The 19,925-nt window shown below is 43.8% G+C and overlaps 1 protein-coding gene across 1 annotated transcript in view; it reads right to left on the reverse strand.

Moving 5' to 3' along the window:
• Positions 1 to 12,734: 12,734 nt before the first annotated feature.
• The window catches only part of LOC111972522 (transmembrane protein 200C-like), a 17,571-nt gene continuing 10,380 nt past the window's right edge, over positions 12,735 to 19,925 (reverse strand). Inside the window, exon 2 of the mRNA XM_023999522.2 lies at positions 12,735 to 15,441. Within this exon, the coding sequence (XP_023855290.1) occupies positions 13,771 to 15,399 (1,629 nt within the window). The 5' untranslated portion in view covers positions 15,400 to 15,441 and the 3' untranslated portion in view covers positions 12,735 to 13,770. The remainder of the gene's footprint in view (positions 15,442 to 19,925) is intronic.

Below are 19,925 nucleotides of genomic sequence, written 5' to 3' on the forward strand. Positions count from 1 at the left end.
GACACCATCGTGTGAGGACGGACATCCATAGTGTGGCGACCACCATGTGGTAGACCATCCATGTGGGAGGACCATCCATGTGGTAGGGACCATCCATTGTAGGGAACCAGTCCCATCTTGGGTAAGGACCATCCATATGTGAGTGACCATCCATGGTGGTAGGACCATGCCCATGTTGGTAGGACCATCATGTGTGACTCAATGGGACCATCCAGTTGGTTAGACCATTGCCATTGGGAGGACCATCCATGTGGGAGGACCATCCATGTGGTAGACATCAGTGTGCCAAGTTAACGTCCAACTCCATGTTGGACATTGGACCCATCGCTGGTAGGACCATCCAGTGTAGGATCCATCCATGCGTGGTAGGACCACCCATGTGGTAGGACATCCAGTGTAGACCCATCCATGGTGGTAGGACCATCCATGTGGTAGGACATCCATGTGGTAGGACCAACCCCAGTTAGGCCATCGTGGAGGACCATCCATATGTGGTAGGACCATCCATGTGGGCATCAGTGAGAACATCCATTGCACCATGTGGTATAGGACCATCCATGTGGTAGTGACCATCAGGCACCCAGTGTAGGACCATCCATGTGGATAGACATCCATGTGGGAGTATCAGTGGGGCTTCATCCATGTGTAGGACCACTCATGTGGTAGACCATCCATAGTGTAGGACCATGACCAGTGTTGGAGGACCATCCATGTGGAGCGATCCATCGTGTGTAGGACACCATTTGCCATTGTGGGTAGGACCATCCATGTGGTAGGACACCGTAAAAACAGGCTGTTGCATTGGCTCAATTAGTCTGATATTCCTGTGACTAACTGTCATTTGGCTTTTATTTAATACCTCTGAATATCAGCTACCCAACTTTATCAGGAGTTATCCTGAGCCTATTTGCAACGGGAAATGCAGAAGTTCTTTCTACTTCACTATGATCAGCTCATTTTGACGGATACAAACTTGAAACCGCTGATCATGACAATTTAGCCGATGGGGTGAAACTCCTGGACAGTTGTGAGTAGCCTGATTATCCATTCCATATTTTCCTATTTAGTTTGACCGGTCCTGTTTATAGGATATTTTGTTTGTTAACATGTCAGCACATTTTWTATTTGATTGGGAGCCATGTAGGTTAGGCTAATTGATCGTAGAAACGTGCATGATGTAAAAAAGGGTCTGTCTCATTACATTGTCATACATGTTATCTCTAGCCTGTAGGCTACAGAAAAGGCCACACACTCTTTCTACCATATACTCTCTGCTACATGATTTATGTTAGATTMTTTTTCTGATGGAACGTTGGTGGAGGGCTGCAGCGATACGTCTCTCCAACAGCACCTTGGAGAGGCGCGCTGGGAATGGACACTAAATATTTTGACAAAGTGGGCACTGYTTATCACAGGGAGGCATCAGCGCTCACCTAAAAAAAAAGCCCATATGCCACTGGTTGAGAGACATTGTCATTGTTTTTGGGCAGAATTATGTGGAGGTTTTATGTGTTGTTGGAGGTGTGTCTTGGTCAGTTTAGCTGCGCTGCAGAGGGCTATATCGGTCCGCTAATGGCTTTTTACAATACCTTTGGATTCCTCATGTCTAACTCATTGTTAGAAAAAAGTTTAGACCAAATCGGATGTTAGGTACTATATTTATTRAGTATTATATGAATCCTATACATTAAAATGGCCAATTTGGGTGCAAACAATTAGCTTAATTTCTCAGCAAAATAATGTTGCAGGAATGYTATCGTATCTTTTTCTAACAACAGAAAGGATTTCAGAACAATCTGTGATGGTGGGTGTCGAAATCCTCTTGTGCTTTTTGACCAGTAGCCAGTCTATTCTCAAGGCATTAAAGCAAATTATTTGCGACGTTACGCACAGAATACTATGTATAAACAGCTGTTGACGTCATGGAGACAGGATACGGTAAAATACAGTAGCCTATAAATACAATTATCAGTCAAGAGAAAAAAAGGACATATTTTCCTCACGTACGGATGTGGGATATTGTTTTTATCAACAAGTCATTTTAGCAAATAACGAAATCCGCAATAGGCAATACTGTTACCTCGAAAATGGTTTGACTACTTCTTGAATAAAACTGCAACAAAGTAAACTTTGAAAACAACCGTTGATCTTCACAGTAAAAACACTACTGTGCAGTGACCAAAACAAAACCGAACAGATGTTACTCTCATTCATGCGCTGAAGTCCGTCCCGAATAAAAYAAGTATAGGGACACTTCATTTGTAAAGATATGTTTACCTGATTCCTATAGATGTTTTGTCCTTTCCAGCCCTCTGATACGATCCTCTAAGATAAATACCGTTATTTCTGAAATGTCTGCTGGTTGGCAGGACGACGTAAATCCAGTTCAGGACAGCGTAGCGTGCCTCTCACACCTGCACGACAGTCCTCTCGCTGTCCACTAACAGTCGATGCTACAACCGAACCCATCGCTCCTCACAGACACGCCCCTCTATTGCGCAATTGGTCATCTTCCACACAAGCCATTCCCAGCAAGAGAAGTCACACCCTTTCTAGGCAAAGCCTCTTTCCATAACGGGATAGGTCAACCCTCATAGGTCAATGTTACTGTCAGTTAAAATATTAATCACATATGTGGGCTGGCTGTTGGAGCTCCAATCCAGTGGCTTTTATTGAGTGAGATAAATGCTGCTACTGTCCCTCTGAGCTAGCCTAATGCTGCTACTGTCCCTCTGAGCTAGCCTAATGCTGCTACTGTCCCTCTGAGCTAGCCTAATGCTGCTACTGTCCCTCTGAGCTAGCCTAATGCTGCTACTGTCCCTCTGAGCTAGCCTAATGCTGCTACTGTCCCTCTGAGCTAGCCTAGCCTACTGTAGTCAGAAAAATGTCGCTGCTGCTTCTTTCTGCCTAATGCAATGGCTGGAAGGATAGTCTCTGTAATAGCTATTATAATGGAGGTGCATGCACCAATGAATAACTAACCCAAGATAGTAGGCTAACTGGTTATTGCAAATGTCTATTTCAGTCTCTATCTCTGATTGTATAGTCTTCCAGTGGGACATAATCAGATTAGACCTTATCTCTGAATGYCAATCATCATTGGAGAAGGCACACAGAAGTACTGATTTCTGATGAGTTTACGGCATGATTTTCAGCCACTGATTTAGAGGGAAATTCAGAGGCAAAATGCTGGGAGTTAATAAAAATATGTTTAGGCTATTAACAGACCAACTTGCTCTGGGTAGGATAATATATTGGCCATATACCACAAAGTCCCGAGGTGCCTTATTGCTATTATAAACTGGTTACCAATGTTACCACAGCTGTCAGCCAATCAGCATTCAGGGCTCGAACCACCCAGTTAATAATTCCCTTTAGACTATTAGAATGTGATGAGAATTACAAAGGCTGTCACAACGACACATACTGTCAGTAGGCTACATCTTCTTAGTACACCTCAGACCACCTCATCTTTACCCGCATCCCTTTGAAGGGTGTGTTCCAACTTTCGTATGAATTATTGAAAGTAAATCTGTCACCTGGAATAAATTGATGCCTCTCGGCCCCCTCCCACTGCACAGATGTGGTCTGCAAAAGATAAGAGATAGATTTAATCTCTCGAAGTACAAAACTTCTCCAGTCATGTGGGGCCTAGATACAATGAGATGCAACTTTATTAATCCAATGAAACAGTGATGTGATCTCTGGAAAGTAATTATTTATATGACAGATCATTACAGTAGCCATATAGCCTGACCTGAAATGTCAGTCCAGTATACTATTTTATTAGGACGTACCACAAGGAGTTCTGGTATATAAATGGTTGTAGTGTGACAAATGAAATCAGTGTTGTAACAGAAGGTAGATTCAGCCGGTATAAATCGTGTGTGGTCATTTTGCAGTCACATACTCATTGGAGCACATTGTGCTTCACTGTCATTGCTTCTTACAGACTCGCACTATGGTGTGAAGGGGAATACTGGCTTCATGTGGCTACGATCGGAAGTGCAACTGCAAACAACTTTTCACACAGACAATTCTGATTTATATTTATGAATTATATACATGTGGCCTCCTATAGAACAAAAGACAGCTCTTTAATAACATTGACAACACTTTAATAGATCATTAAGCARCATACCACCCTGCATCCCACTGCTGGCTTGCCTCTGAAGCTAAGCACGGTTGGTCCTGGATGGGAGACCAGATGCTGCTGAAAGTGGTGTTGGAAGTCCAGTAGGAGGCACTATTTCCTCTGATATTTTTTTTTTTATCCCAATGCCCCAAGGCAGTGATTGGGGACATTGCCCTGTGTAAGTTGCTGTCTTTCGGATGGGACTTTAAACAGGTGTMCTGACTCTCTGTGGTCACTAAAGATCCCATGGCACTTATTGTAAGAGTAGTGGTGTTAACCCTGGTTTCCTGGCTAAATTCCCAATCTGGCCCTCATACCATCATTGCCACCTAATCGTCCCCAGCTTCCAATTGGTTCATTCCTCTCCCCTGTAACTATTCCCCAGGTTGTTGCTSTAAATGAGAAAGTGTTCTCAGTCAACTTACCTGGTAAAATAAGAGATATAAAGAGACATTAAAGGCCTGTGGTGGTTAGTCTTTCACAATGAAAGCATATCAGAAGAAAAAAMCAGTCAAGCTGAGGAAAGAAAGTAAAGGAAAAATAAAGATGTCTTACAAGTGCTATATTTAGCATTATAAACTGTGTGGTTTGAGCCCTGAATGCTGATTGGCTGACAGCCGTGGTATATCAGACCATATACCATGRGTATGACAAAACATTTTTTACTGCTCTAATTACATTGGTAACCTGTTTATAATAGCAATAAGGCACCTCGGGGGTTTTTGGTATATGACCAATATACCACACCTCCTTCAGGTCTTATTCCTTAAGCAAAGTATAGCTTCAATAATCTTCCCGGTCTCCCTGCATTATCCATTCAAATATAAACCCCTTTATGTCTCATCACTGGCTTTTATTCCCAGTTCAGTTTCTCCAATCAGGTCGCACAGAGAGTGAGGCAGCACGTACGCAGCGCTACCAGGTTCTTTGTTCTGGTCAAAGTGTGGTGTTATACCCATTACAATGCAAAGCTATTCTCTGAGAAACAGCCAATGGGGTGCACCGCTGGAGGAGACCTGCTGCTTAGTGGATAGTGATAGCATCGTGCATGGGGGAAAATCACCATGAATAAAACATTCTTTGTTATTAGTGTGGCTTCTCTTAATATTTTTGTAAAAGTGAGTCAGACAAAGCTATAGCTCTTTTGTGAAACTAGGAGAAAATCCAAACACAGGTGTGGCTGAAAGTGTTAGGTAGTATCAACGTTCAAGTTTAAAATGAAACTGTGGCTGTTCTGTCAAAATAAGAGGAATTGAGCTAAGCATTTAGATTTAGAGTCTTTCTCTGCTGTGGAGCGACCAGCACATCTGGTCCGTATTCACAAAGTATCTAAGAGTAGTGTCGATGATCTAGGATCAGGTACTCACTGTCCATTTTAATATAATTCATTATGATCTAAAACAGAACACTGATCCTAGATCAACACTTCTACTCTGAAACGTTTTCTGAATACTGACTCTGGTTGGGTTTGTTAGTGACAGGCAACAGGGCAATAACGTTTACACTTCTTTCATGACTGCCATTTATCCCAACCAGAGCCCCAACAGAACCCAGGTTTAAGAAGGGCAGATTGTGGCTGCTGACATTTCCCCAAAATGTCATTGAACAACAATAAAAGTCCCACTATGAGTAGCTGAGACTCATGACACAATCATRTATATTAACCTTAGAGAGGACCCAGCCACAGAGAGACTCCTTACAGAAAGAACATTACTTATTACAGACAGGTTTGCCATGTCCGCAGATTTACCGCGAAATTGTGATACTTTAAAAACGATGTCACAGCCACGTGAAATATCAGAGAGCTTTGTAAGGGCTAGATACTAGTATCCACTGGGCATCTGTTCGTTCAGTCAATTTGTAACGAAAAGGGAAAATCTAATCCCTTGTGCTACATTCCCGTTCGGGACTCATTTAAACTCACTCATTATAAAAGAAGCTAGGGTTAGCTGGTTAAACTGACAGAGCTTCAGACATCAGATATACAGGAAATGGTACATGGACATGGTGGCTGGTAAAATAACTCAGTATGGAAGAAAATGTGGTGATCCTGCCCCCCTGTGGTCAACACACACACAAATACGGTCCCTGTCTGTGCAGTGTGGTTTGAAGTTACCCCTAGATGCTGATCTTGGGTCAGTTTAGCATTTCCCCCACTAATGATTAAGGTTAGGATTGGGTGAGGAGAAGCTGAAACTTCCCCCAGGAGTGCATGGCTGCAGTGCACATTTGTGACACGATCACAACAGCTGAAACAGGTGAGGCCATTAGAACAGGSTCTTTATGTGTCATGATGTCTTCAATGGTGCAGTTGATTGGASTTGTTAGGAGAAATTCTGCAAGCATTTCATTTAACAGAAATTAATGATGTGCCAAAAGGCAATGTTAGATACGTAACGTTTGCCTTTTAATCAAGGTTTATGGTTTATCCAAATGTAGTTCATCTGTAACGTCTTTTAATCAAATTAATCAGAATAATGATTTATGATATGCGTTAGCACAGGGTGCTGCTAGTATTTTGTGCATTAGGACAGGGTGCTGCTTGTATTTTATGGTTTAGGGCAGGGTGCGTTAGGACAGAGTGTTGTATTTTATGGTTTAGGACAGGGTGCGTTAGGACAGAGTGTTGTATTTTATGGTYTAGGACAGGGTGCTGCTTGTATTTTATGCGTTACGACAGGGTTCTGCTAGTATTTTATGGTTTAGGACAGGGTGCGTTAGGACAGAGTGTTGCTAGTATTTTATGGGTTAGTATAGGGTGCGGCTAGTATTTTATGGTTTAGGACAGGGTGCGTTAGGACAGAGTKTTGTATTTCATGCGTACACAGCGTGTTGCTAGTATTTTATGGGTTAGTATAGGGTGCGGCTAGTATTTTATGGTTTAGGACAGGGTGTTGCTAGAACACTAYAAAAATATGTGGMCACCTCTTCAAATTAGTGGATTTKGATTTTTCAGCCACACCCGTTGCTGACAGGTGTATCAAATTGAGCACACAGCCATGCAATCTCCATACACAAACATTGTCAGTAGAAGGGCCTTACTGAAGAGCTCAGTGACTTTCAACATGGCACCGTCATAGGATKSCACCTTTCCAACAAGTCAGTTCATCAAACTTCTGCCCTGCTAGAGCTGCCCCGGTCAACTGTAAGTGCTTTTATTGTTAAGTGGAAACRTCTAGGAGCAACAACAGCTCAACCGCGAAGTGGTAGGCCACACAAGCTCACAGAACATGTCCGGTAAAAATGGCAACAGTTTGGGGAAKGCCCTTTCCTGTTTCAGCATGACAATGCCCCCATGCGCMAAGCGAGGTCCAMACAGAAATAGTTYGTCAAGATCGGTGTGGAAGGAAGAACTTGACTGGCCTGCACAGAGCCCTGACCTCAACCCCATCGAAYACCTTTGGGATGAATTGGAACGCCAACTGTGAGCCAGGCATAATCTCCCAACATCAGTGGCCGACCTCACTAATRCTCTTGTTGCTGAATGGAAGCAAGTCGCCGCAGCAATGTTCCAACATCTACTAGAAAGCCTTCCCAGAAGAGTGGAGGCTGTTATAGCAGCAAAGGGGAGGGGGGACCAACTCCATGTTATTCCCCATTACTTTGGAATGAGATGTTCAACGAGCAGGTGTCCACATACTTTTGGCCATAGTGTATTTTATGTGTTAGGACAGGGTGTTGCTAGTATATTATGTGTTAGGACAGAGTGTTGCTTGTATTTTTATGTGTTAGGACAGTGTTGTTAGTATTTTATGTGTTAGGACAGAGTGTTGCTAGTAATTGTAAGGAGTGCGTACTGGCGGCAGAGAAGTCAGATGCAGGAGAGTAAAAACGGTTTCCAACGGCGCAGTTTAATAATAAAAACCTCCGGAAAACAGAACAATCAATAAATGGGTGCACAACCCGACGCACACCAGACATAACGTGCACAAGCACTTACAATAAACAATACCGGACAAGGACATGGGGTGAACAGAGGGTTAAATACACAACATGTAATTGATGGAATTGAAACCATGTGTGTGGGAAGACAAGAAAAAACACATGGAAAATGAAAGGTGGATCWGCGATGGCTAGAACAAGGAGAGGGACCGACTTCGGAGGAAGTCGTGACAGTAATTCATGTGTTAGGACAGAGTGTTGCTAGTATTTTATGCGTTAGGACAGGGTGCAGTTTGTCACGACTTCCGCCGAAGTCGGGTCCTCTCCTTGTTCGGGCGGCGCTCGGAGCTCGGCGTCGCCGGTCTTCTAGCCATCATCGATCCACTTTTCATTTTCCATGTGTTTTGTCTTGTTTTTCCTCACACCTGGTTTCAATTCCCTCAATCATTTGTTGTGTATTTAACCCTCTGTTTCCCCCATGTCTTTGTGTGGGATTGTTTATTGTAAGTGCTTGTGCATGTGTTGTTTGGTGCGCAACGGGTTTTTGTACCCAATTATCTTGTTATTTTTATGCCGTGGGTTTTGCTATTAAACTGCTCCGGCTATTACCAAGTTCTGCTCTCCTGCGTCTGACTTCCCTGCCACTGATAACGCACCCCTTACACAGTTAGTATGTGTTAGGACAGAGTGTTGCTAGTATTTTATGCATTAGGACAGGGTGCGGCTAGTATTTTATACATTAGGACAGGGTCAAGCTAGTATTTGATGCGTTAGGACAGAGAGTTGCTCGTATATTATGTGTTAGGACAGAGTGTTGCTCGTATTTTATGCATTAGGACAGGGTGCGGCTAGTATTTTATGCGTTACAACAGGGTGCGGCTAGTATTATGTGTTAGGACAGATTGTTGCAAGTATTTTGTGTGTTAGGGCAGTGTTGTTAGTATTTTATGTGTTAGGACAGGGTGCGGCTCGTATTTTATGTGTTAGGACAGAGTGTTGCTAGTATTTTATGCATTAAGACAGAGTGTTGCTAGTATTTCATGTGTTAGGACAGAGTGTTGCTAGTATTTTATGTGTTTGGACATAGTGTTGGTAGTATTTTATGAGTTTGGACAGAGTGTTGCTAGTATTTTATGTTAGGACAGAATGTTGCTAGTATTTTATGAGTTTGGACAGAGTGTTACTAGTATTTTATGTTAGGACAGAATGTTGCTAGTATTTTATGTTAGGACAGAGTGTTGCTAGTATTTTGTGTTAGGACAGAATGTTGCTAGTATTTTATGAGTTTGGACAGAGTGTTTACTAGTATTTTATGCGTTAGGACAGAGTGTTGCTAGTATTTTGTGTTTAGCACAGAGTGTTGCTAGTATTTTGTGTTAGCACAGAATGTTGCTAGTATTTTGTGTTAGGAACGAAGTGTTGCTAGTATTTTGTGTAGGCACAGAGTGTTGCTAGTTTTGTGTTAGGACAGAGTGTTGCTAGTAGGCCATTAAATAAAAAAACAAAAACACTTTCTTTTCAAAAGTAACATGGCGTGCTTACGTCACAACTAGCCATTAGGGCAACTATTACTAGTACCAACTTCTTCTTTGTTTTTAATTTGGTGTAGTTCCATGAATTATTTTCATTGAATTTACTGTCTTGTTTGACCGGGGAGGATGGGCTCACTTTAATGGCTGGAAAAGTATGAATGCATCACACATGCAATGAAAGTTAAATTATCATTGCGCAGCACACATAACACAAAATACTATTATCCTGAGCGCTGTAAAGGTAAAGATGAAAACATGACAGCAGCTTTGGAATATATAGTAGGCCCACTTGAAGGGCTGCGAAAAAATATATATATATGTTTTTTTAAACATACCACTAGATGGTGCAAAAAGACGGCACTGTGTATTTATCGGAGCCCACGCAGCCGTTTGATACAGCAAAGCCATGGTCATGAGGTGATCTCAAAATGTCATGCTTACCTCCAATTACTAGGCCACATGTGACTCACATCATTAGATGTCCACATGTCACTCTGTGCGCACACCTTGTCACATTGATATGGGTTATACAGTAATGGAGCTGGGTATGACTAAGACCGAGGAGTCATACATCTTATTTGTGGACCTGGGGGGGGGGGGGGATAACTGATGTGTTATTCAATGTTAATGTGTGGGATGCCTGAAGGCTTTTTACCCACGGATAATGGAAGCTGTAAGCTGTGCTTGGACAGACCTACGAGCTGTTGCGCTGCACTGATGCGCAAGTGATGGTGACTGAGAGAGAGAGGTACAGAGAGATGCTGCTAGATGTTTGGGCGTGTTATATAAACGGCATCTGTCGTTACATAATCCAACTCAGGTCTTAGCAGAAACCTCACTCTGCATCTTTCCCCCCCTTTTCCTTTTAAAGGTGAACATGGGTTAACACCTTCCACGGTTAACACTTTCTCACTAAACAACCGTTTTGATGATGCATAGGTTGTTGATTCTACTCGCCCGAAGTCTTAAGTGTCACGTTCCTGATGGTAACACAGTTCACGAAAAATATTCTATTAACAGAAACAGTAACAMCACACTGGTGTGGTTGGAAATCTCAGGTGGAAATGGCCACTTAGTGAACCATTCTGCTGTTATTAAAGTTGTTGTCTAGGCCTACAAAAATAGGTCTATATGCCTWATCAGACCCATATCTGTGGCTCAGAGCCTACCTTATAGAAAGTCATTTGATCATACTGTAATATATTCATGCTTCCTAATTTATTCAGACTTGATTTCCTCTGTGAGTCACTGACACTAAATAGTTGAATGCAAATGTTTACCAGCCTTTCCTAATACTGTCAACATTAGGCATCCAGGCTTATTTTATTTTTCAGCTCAATGTGGCTGCTACGATGACAAACGTCTATAACATTTTGATGGTCCAAGCAGATCCTCGATGTCATTTACAACAAGTGCAGTAAACTTGATTTGGCATGTCAGTGGCATGTCAGAAGTTCTGTCATTTAGATCAGATGTTCCTGACAGACGGGATGTAAAACAATGTGACTGTCGATACTCTCATTGCGTCAYGTCAAATTTACTGAGACGAGCTGAACGTGGGATAGATGTGCCGCYTTTATCAGTGTCAAATACATTCAGATGTAGAGATTCTCGAAGGAAATGTATTACAAATCCGGAATAGTAGGTTTAATGAATACAATAAAGTAAGGATTACTTGTGTGCTGTCCCTGTATACCTTGGTGAACATTAAGATGAAGTACTTTTGTTTGTATATATTATCTGAACATAGACGGGGCAAGGGAAAGGATGTTGAAAAGGGGTGATAAAATGTAACATGAGGAATGTATTTCTCTTCCATGTGAAGTAGCCTATATGCCATCGGTCTACACTCTATGGCATTGGACTTGGTCTTCAAATTGGTATTAATCCTAGACATCACTGAGAAGTTGTTTCATTTCCAGTTGTTGTAATTAAGCTCACTTTAAAAACAATCGTCAAGAGGACTTACAGCTCATTATCTTAATGAGCAAAGAATCGCCACGTCAGCTGAAAAACTCTTTAAGGGAAGAATAGGGGAAAGCCGTCAGCTGAAGCGAGAAACAGGAGACTGACTATACCAAGTACATATCACCTGCAGTTGGAAGACAACTGAGCATTTCCACTGTTAATTAGAAGTAGTAGTTAAACATGGATGAGAAACCCAGTCTAAACTGAAACATAAGAGAATAGGCGATGCTATGACATTGAGAATAAGGAAAGACTTGATGTTCTGTGAGTTAGAGGCGGAGGGTTTGAGAGAGATGTTGAAAGATTCATCTCTCTGGCCTGCTCACTGGCCTGCTGCACATTCATCTTCTGCCTGCTCATGCAGGCCAGAGAGAGAGAGAGAGGGAGAGCGGGAGAGAGAGAGCGGGAGAGAGAGAGAGAGAGCGGGAAGAGAGAGAGGGAGAGCGGGAGAGAGAGAGAGGAGCGGGAAGAGAGAGAGGGAGAGCGGGAGAGAGAGAGGGAGAGCGGGAGAGAGAAGAGGGAGAGCGGAGAGAGAAGGGAGCGGGAGAGAAGAAAAAAAAAAGTCAAGCCTTCACACATCTGCCTTGGCTGGCTGAGAGAAAGGTTCAGAAGGTTAAAAAAAACACACTAAAAATGGAGAGAAGTCACGTCAGAATTCAGCAGCATAAATGGGTTCAGTTTTGTATAATCCGTTTCAGGATGGAATTTATGTTGCTCTAGGATTCCCATGAACTATAGTAAATKAATACATGTTCAAAGAGCACACACACTTCAAAGACCCTGGAAAGACTGCAGTGAAGAAACATTAGGTGTCCTATCCACAGGAAGGTGACATTCAATCCATAATGATCATTCATAAAACTGAGTGGCCACGTTTACATAAGACGCCGACAGCTTGACGATTGGCACTAAAACACAGGGAATTAGTTTGCTTGTAATGGAATACACGTTGCCGTTTTTTGTGTGTGTCTATATTAAGCTCCTTCTCCCCATAAACAGATGGAAACCTTGCTCTCCCGACTCCCAAGAACCAGAATTCTATACCAAATGGGTTTCACTTACACTCCACTCTCTTTCATGCTCCATCTTTCATGTTCTCTCTTTCTCTCTCTTTCTCTCTCTCTTCTTTGGAGACTGTCTTCTCACACCTTTGGGTTGATAACTTGATTGACAGAATGTTAGAAGGTCACCAATTACAGATGGCACAGATAATGAGACAGCTTCGTATGTTTATTTGAAGACTGATTGACCCATAGGACGACCATGGGATGTTTGACTTGACCATGGTTACCAGCAACAATTGGAATACAATACATACTGCAGGTTTGTCATTGAACAACAACCAACTACAAAAACAACCCAGCTGCTTTTGCACAGGATAACATTGCTTTGATATTTGTTTTCTACAYGGATGGTTACTTGTGGTAAGGTAGTTATGCTACTTGTACCGAGATACACGTATTCTGCTGTGAATTGTGCTAGTCAGTGTGTGGTTTTCAGTTTCCCTCAGGCAATAGCGATGGCAAAGATATAGATTCCTTAACAAGCAAGTCAAAACAGTTCTAAAAAACTAAACAATAACATATGTCTTGTTCAGAGAATTTAAGAGACAGGCAAATATGCCAACACTGTGAATACCCACAAGCAAACAGAGATGGTCAATTATGTATTGCTATTCAAGTTTGAATTCAAACCTTCCTCTGGCAACTGACAAAAACTGTGTAAGGACATTGCAGTATAAAATACATGCTGTTGAGACAGCAACTCTCAATCAATATACTACTACAGTATCAGTAGTGACAGTGGGTGGAACAGCCACAATGATATTTCTACACATTATATAAACTATTACATCAAGTGGATGGTACAGTATCTGTGCAGTCGCCCTTTTTGGTTAATGTTATCTTTTTGCTGTGAAACTCATTCTGTTGGGCGTGATGCTTCCAACCTACACAAACAAACGCTTGACAAAATACTACTCACACACACATAGTMTTCACTTTTCATAGCCCACCAAAGACCATGTTCGGTTTTTTGGTCACATATCGATAATTGCATTTGCAACAAACAGCAAGATACTCTAGATTTCAGATCCTAYACAGTTTGTTGTAATAGTCATAATTGCTTGAGCCTGTTGTCAGGTGTCTTTGACCAACATCCTGCCAGTTATCCCGTTTTCATTTTGTTCAAGTAAACTCATTACGCTAATCAGTAATCCGCCAATCAGCAATTATCTAATCAGCAATCGTCCAATCATATGTCTGTGCTCTCCACCTCCTCATCATCCAAAACGGAGTCTGACTGAGAGATCATAAAAAGTTTATCTTTGTTGGAGTATCGCCTTGAGCCCCTGTCCTGTGGTTCCCCGGAACTGATCTCCTGTTCATTGGCTCCTCCTCCTTCCCTCTGACACTTAGCCAGAGCCTCMTCTGAGGTCAATTGGCTGAAGGCAGTCATCTCACATGACTCCCTTGACTCAAATGACTCCCCCCCCAGGTTGCCCAGTTTGATGTACCCACCGCCTCCCAGTACCTCTAGACGAGGGCAGCTGAGTCGCCGAGACCGTTCCACCTTCCAATCGGTGGGGGTGGATGGAGTGATGCCCAGGTCGATGGACCTGGAGTATTCCGTCAGTGCGCTGAGGGACAGGTGGGAGCCTGTCACTCTGTGTCCGGTGGGGGAAGATGGGAGTAGCTGCACCTGGGAGCCCTGCGGCGCCCCCTGGAGGCTACCACTGCTCTTGTATACTTCTACCGAGTCTTGAGGCAAGAACATGGCCGTCCGCAAAGTCTCTACCTTGGCCTGAGTGGTGGTTTCTGGAATTACGTACCCCACCCGAGCCTCGTCGTCTTCCTCCCCAGAGTCGCACAGCGCAGCCCTGCTCCTCCCCGCCTCTGCTTTGGCCGAGGRCCTGCGCTGGTGCTGGTTGGCCCGGTGGTTGGGTTTGGTCATGGGGAGAGTGAAGGCGTTGACCGAGGAGGCCACTATTGTCTTGGTCTCCCACTGTTTGGGGATGGCAATAGGGCTGCTCTGCTGGCCGGCCCCGCTGTGTCTGGAGATAGTGTAGACTGTGTCGGTGAACGTCTGCCTCTCGAGTGACGAGACCCTTGACCTGGTCAGGGAGTGGCATCTGGAGGGGCCCCGACTGCCCTCATCCGGYGAGCCCCTTGAGGGCCAGGTTCCTTTGGCCAGCAGGGCGGCCGTATACGCAGCACTAGGGTTCCCTTCCACCCCTTTGGACTGCACATAGTTCACAAAGCCATTGAGCGGCGTGTTCTCCTTAGTCCGCAAACTGTGGATGTCGATGACTGTGGAGTAGATGTCCCTCAGGTTGATGACTTTGGTCTTCTTGTCGCGGTTCTCGTGCAGCACCGCGTTGGCGCAGATGAACAGAAAGATGCCAATGCCCATGATGAGGGGCCCGAACACCTTCAGCTTGTCTGAGTACARGTACTTATCCAARAACTCGGCCAGGAAGCCCATRGRMGGCTGCTCTAAACCTGTGCCGTTGGAACGATTGTTACTGACCAAATCCCCATCCATGTGAAATCCGACCTTGGCGTTGTTCGTCCAGTTGCCTGTCAGCCCTGACTCTTCCTTCTTGTCGTAAATCCTTTGGGTATGGCGCGGCGCAGGGTATAGTGGGCTCTCCCTAGGCCAGTAGCCCAGTATGGCCATGGAAATGCCCACCAGTAGGATCAGAATCCCAATTGCCGCCACCACCCCCGAGATGGAGCAGAGATTCAGCTTGCCCTTGACCACCACCACCTCGTTCTTCTGCTTCTTCTTGGCTTTCCTCTTRCGCTTGTTCTCGGCGCGGCTCTTGGAGCGCAGTGAGTCCTGCCTCCTGTTGATCCGCAGCAGGCCTCCGGTGGCGATCATGGTTGGGACGCAACGGCTGGACGGACAGCTCACTCACTCATCCTGAGGCCAGAGAGAGAGAGGGGGAAAGAGAGGAGGGGGAGAGATAAAGGGGGAGGAAGAGAGTGAGAGATAGGCAGGGAGAGAAAGAGGAAAGGTTTGATAATAGCTCTAGATTAACAATATCGATGATGATACTCAAGCAGTCCATAATAGTTAATGCACTGCTGAATTTGCCAGTCCTATTCAGTTGAATAGAGCTACACCTCTGCTGTGCTCTGACTAATTTAGATCATCCCAGTGAAATATGCTAAGTTCTGCTCTTTCAGGATGAAGGAGGAGGGAAACAATAAGAATCAATGCAAAGTGAAGCCTGTTTTCCAGAGGCACTTGCTCACTGGGTGACAGCTCGAGATGTGTGGGAGTGATGAGATTTCTGCCACAGCACAGGGAGCGGAGTAACAGAAATTCATGTGCACACACAAGTCTGGACACACACACACACGCTCTGGGGTGAATGCACCAAAATGACAAGGCGGCATGGCAGAGCGGGCGAGGTAGACATTCTGTGGCTTCACAATACACTGTTCTAAGATCAACAGGGGATATAAATACACACATCTTACAGACTGCTTACTCCGTCTAAAGCCTAGTGGACTGTGAAGAATGAAAACAACTGGCCATCCAACACTGCCACACCACTCCTCTTTCTAATGTAAAGGGCGAGAGAGCAGAAACGCCAGGTAGCACCTTTACTAAGCTGCATAGAGAACCATGATCACCCTATAGAAAACACTGAATACAGGAAGAAGACTGTCCCTTAAAAGTCTTCACAGTGTGTGTAGTGTACTTGCTGGCTCTTGCTATGCACAKCACATCAGGAAYGGATTTGAGACTAAACCTTGGGGGACTCCTGGAGTTGAATGATTATTTTTTATAATTTTTTTATTTAACCTTTATTTAACTAGGCAAGTCAGAACAAATTCTTATTTACAATGACGGCCTACCGGGGGAACAGTGGGTTAACTGCCTTGTTCAGGGGCAGAACGACTGATTTTTACCTTGTCAGCTCRGGGATTCAATCCAGCAACCTTTCGGTTACTGGTCCAACACTCTAACCACTAGGCTACCTGCCGCCCCATTGGGCCGGAAAAGTTTAAAAACTTTGAACTAGGTACATCGTCACTATCAATAGCGACACCAAAAGCAATGCCAATACCTATACAATGAGAGGAGGAAAATCCCCTTGAGATAAAGGCAGATAAGGAGATAAGTAAAAGCATCCAGTGACAAGCAATGTGCCTGTAAAGGTGGTCTAAACAGTGTGTTGTTGTGTTACAAGATTGAGATTCTTTTGATGTTATTGTGCAACTAGTGATGGTACCCATACGGTGAGCTAATGCACCACCTTGAAGCAGCCAAGCAGAGCAGAAATTGAAGCTCTCCATTGAAGAAGGTGACTACAGATCTCCTCGCCTAAACCAGAGAGGAGTGAGAGAGGAGAGGACACTCAGACATGGCTGCTGATGTCTCGGCAGACCTAACCCACCTGTCATGGATGTGAGTCTGATACACTTTGATACAAAGAGCTTTACCATCTGTGGGAGTCRTTAAAAAGATTCTCTCCGCTCTCTGACTACTCTGCTGACTACTCGGAAGAGCCAGTCGAAGCATGATTCTCCATAACACTGGCACATCTACCACCCCAGGAGGGCATATTCAAATACATAATCCAAGACCTAAATCTTGTCCACAAATGTTAATTGAGATGCATGGAGATTGGTGCGCAGTGCAGTTACCAGCTGGAGCGAGTGACTCTCTCATGGCGTGAAACAGCCAGTAGCCTCAAATTTACTCAACATCGACCCCCAGCATTGAGCTGAGTGCAACTGTAGATCCGGACCACGGCACCAYTCTAAAGGAYGTCACGCTGCTTGCTTAGCGAGTACCGCTTCCTCCTGATTCRGCTCAGGCGAGGCTCAAACCCAGGACCTCTGCCTTGCTAGCACAGGTGACCGCCCTCCTGAAGCATCTTACCAGTCGACGCCATGCGAAAAGCTAGCTATACGCTGGCGCATGTGGGGACACTTCCGGCTGAGGAGTAAGTTCCACACATCCCCAATGTGCTACATACACACCGCTCTGCTCCCAGGTGTTTCGTTAGCTCACAGACACAGGTGATTATTGATGGTTACCAATTATGACATTGGAACAATGGCTTCAGTGTAACTAGTGATCAATAGTCCACGTAAAACAAACCAAGATGTAAGGGTTCAATAAATCAATCACAAATAAATAATTCAATTGTGCAATACACCCCCCGCATGTGCAACACAAACGATGTTGATTGCTCATCRTCTATCATAAAATTATTATCTTACAAAAAATAGTGAGAGAAATAAAAACACACCACATCCCTGACATATGGTCATTTGGAAAGTGTACCTTAATAATAAAGACTTAAGAGGAAACAGCYCTTTAGAGTGCTAATAAAAACAAGCTCCTGGGTGAAAAATAAGCCTCTTTTAATACTCCCCTCGCTGGCAAACAGACGGAGCAGAAAGAAGCACCTGGTGTCGGAGATAATTCAAAGAGACAAGCCAAATGGCTGCTGGGCCCACAGGAGCACTTTCAGGGCTGTACCCCTGCACGCGGCATCCACCCAGCTGAGACTTCTACACACAGCTAGCATGGCGACTAGTGGATGGAGGAGAGAAGAAGCTAGCTGCCAGCTAACAATTTCAGGCAGGCACAAGTGTTTGTGTTGGCCTTGTTGCATTAACCCTTGCTCATAGAAGGTCAGTCCAATTAAAAATGGCTAGCTCATTTAGCTTCATATGATCGCTTCAATGTTAGCATTGGGGGGGAAAAACAGCTTTTCTTCTCGCAACTCACTGCCAGCCGTTTGTTGACAGCTCACAAATGATGAGGACAAGGGCCTGTCCAGTGAGTTTGATCAGATTGGCGCTATTACCGGTGAATGGCAGTAATATTTAAATCCATTTTGTTTTATGCGTAGCTTGCCAGTGTAGAGCACACAGGGGGTATGCCATAAAATGTAAATATCCATCAATCCTAAATCAGCAGGGAGAGAGAGAACAGACAGTGCTGACTTTTGGCCGGTGACATTTGGCCAGGAATAGCCTCCTAGTTATATATTGCAGCTATAATTCTTCATTTGTGATGACAAATGTACTGTCCAGTTGCAGGTCTAATTAAACCGTTGTTGCCTGAGCATTTCTCTCACTTAGACTAATGAAAGGACTGCATAAAGGCATAGGCCTACATCTTACAATAGGGAAAATATACAGTAAGGTTGAAGGCATGCTTTGTTAATTGTAGGGGGGTATGTGTGTAAGCCACTATTGCCTGGTGCCTAGGGGTGTAGCTAAAGCAGTGTGATCAAGCTGGGTATTGTGTCAATCCATTAACTAATGTACTGTAACCCTTCACCACATTCACATCACCAGTTCTTTTCTGTTCTTGCTCTTTCACTTCACAATAACCATTCAGTAAATCCTATTTCATACCACAGGATAATTCAGTCTTGACCATAATGTCAAGCGCATTATTGAGGGCGGGTGTGGATTGCAGCCTCTGCAAAATGCCAAGTGGAATCCAAGGCAACCCCAGATGAACGCCCACAGCTAGCTGAAATTGATTTGTCTCGGCCAGAATCATTGGCTATTGATGGATCACCGTGCTATATGAATTATAGTACAGTTTTATTCCTGGCAATATATTTCTTCTCTGGTATCCAACTGAATTGCTGTCTGCTTCAAAGAAAAATGACAAGTATTTCTCCTCTTTTGTTGAAGGATGCTAGATGGTGTAAAGAACATGGGTTCTCTGTCAGGAGGAAGAAGAATGTCCAGTAGAGATTTGCTTTTATACAGGCCACAGTGGACATTTTTAATTATCACTGGCAGCGGCCAATCATTAGAGATAGCATGAAGTAGCAATCAATGATATACTTGTTAACGCAGTTATAGTTGCCAACTTTGAGCTAAATAAAAGCTACAACCAATTTTTCTGGGATTTAATTAAACCTGCATTGTGGAAAGTAACACTGTTTTATTTTACGTTGGAACCCCCTATTTCAAAGAAGACATTACGTGCATGGTGTTTTTCATGGAGTGTGCTTTCTGCAGCAGGGGGTTTGATTGAATTTCAAACTAAAACTGGTGTGACTAAAAATATACATCATGTCAGTTAAATTAACAACCATGCAAGAAAATATCAACACAACCCCTGACTCCTGATTAAATAAATTGTACATTTATCAAAGAAATAATTGGACATGCACTGTGGACAGCAAAATGTATTGAGGAACCGAAGCATAACAGGGTTGTATTGTCAATAAGGCATTTATGGATAGTTTATGGATCGATGAATTAACCTTTGAACTGTAAGCTGACCTGTAACCTCAGTGTCGCGCACGCACACATGCACGCACACATTTTGCACATCTTAATCTTTTCTTTTTATTGGCCAGTCTGAGATATGGCTTTTTTGCAACTCTGCCTAGAAGGCCAGCATCCCGGAGT

Source organism: Salvelinus sp. IW2-2015, linkage group LG14 (genome assembly GCF_002910315.2).
Source record: "Salvelinus sp. IW2-2015 linkage group LG14, ASM291031v2, whole genome shotgun sequence".
Taxonomy (NCBI): Eukaryota; Metazoa; Chordata; class Actinopteri; order Salmoniformes; family Salmonidae; genus Salvelinus; species Salvelinus sp. IW2-2015.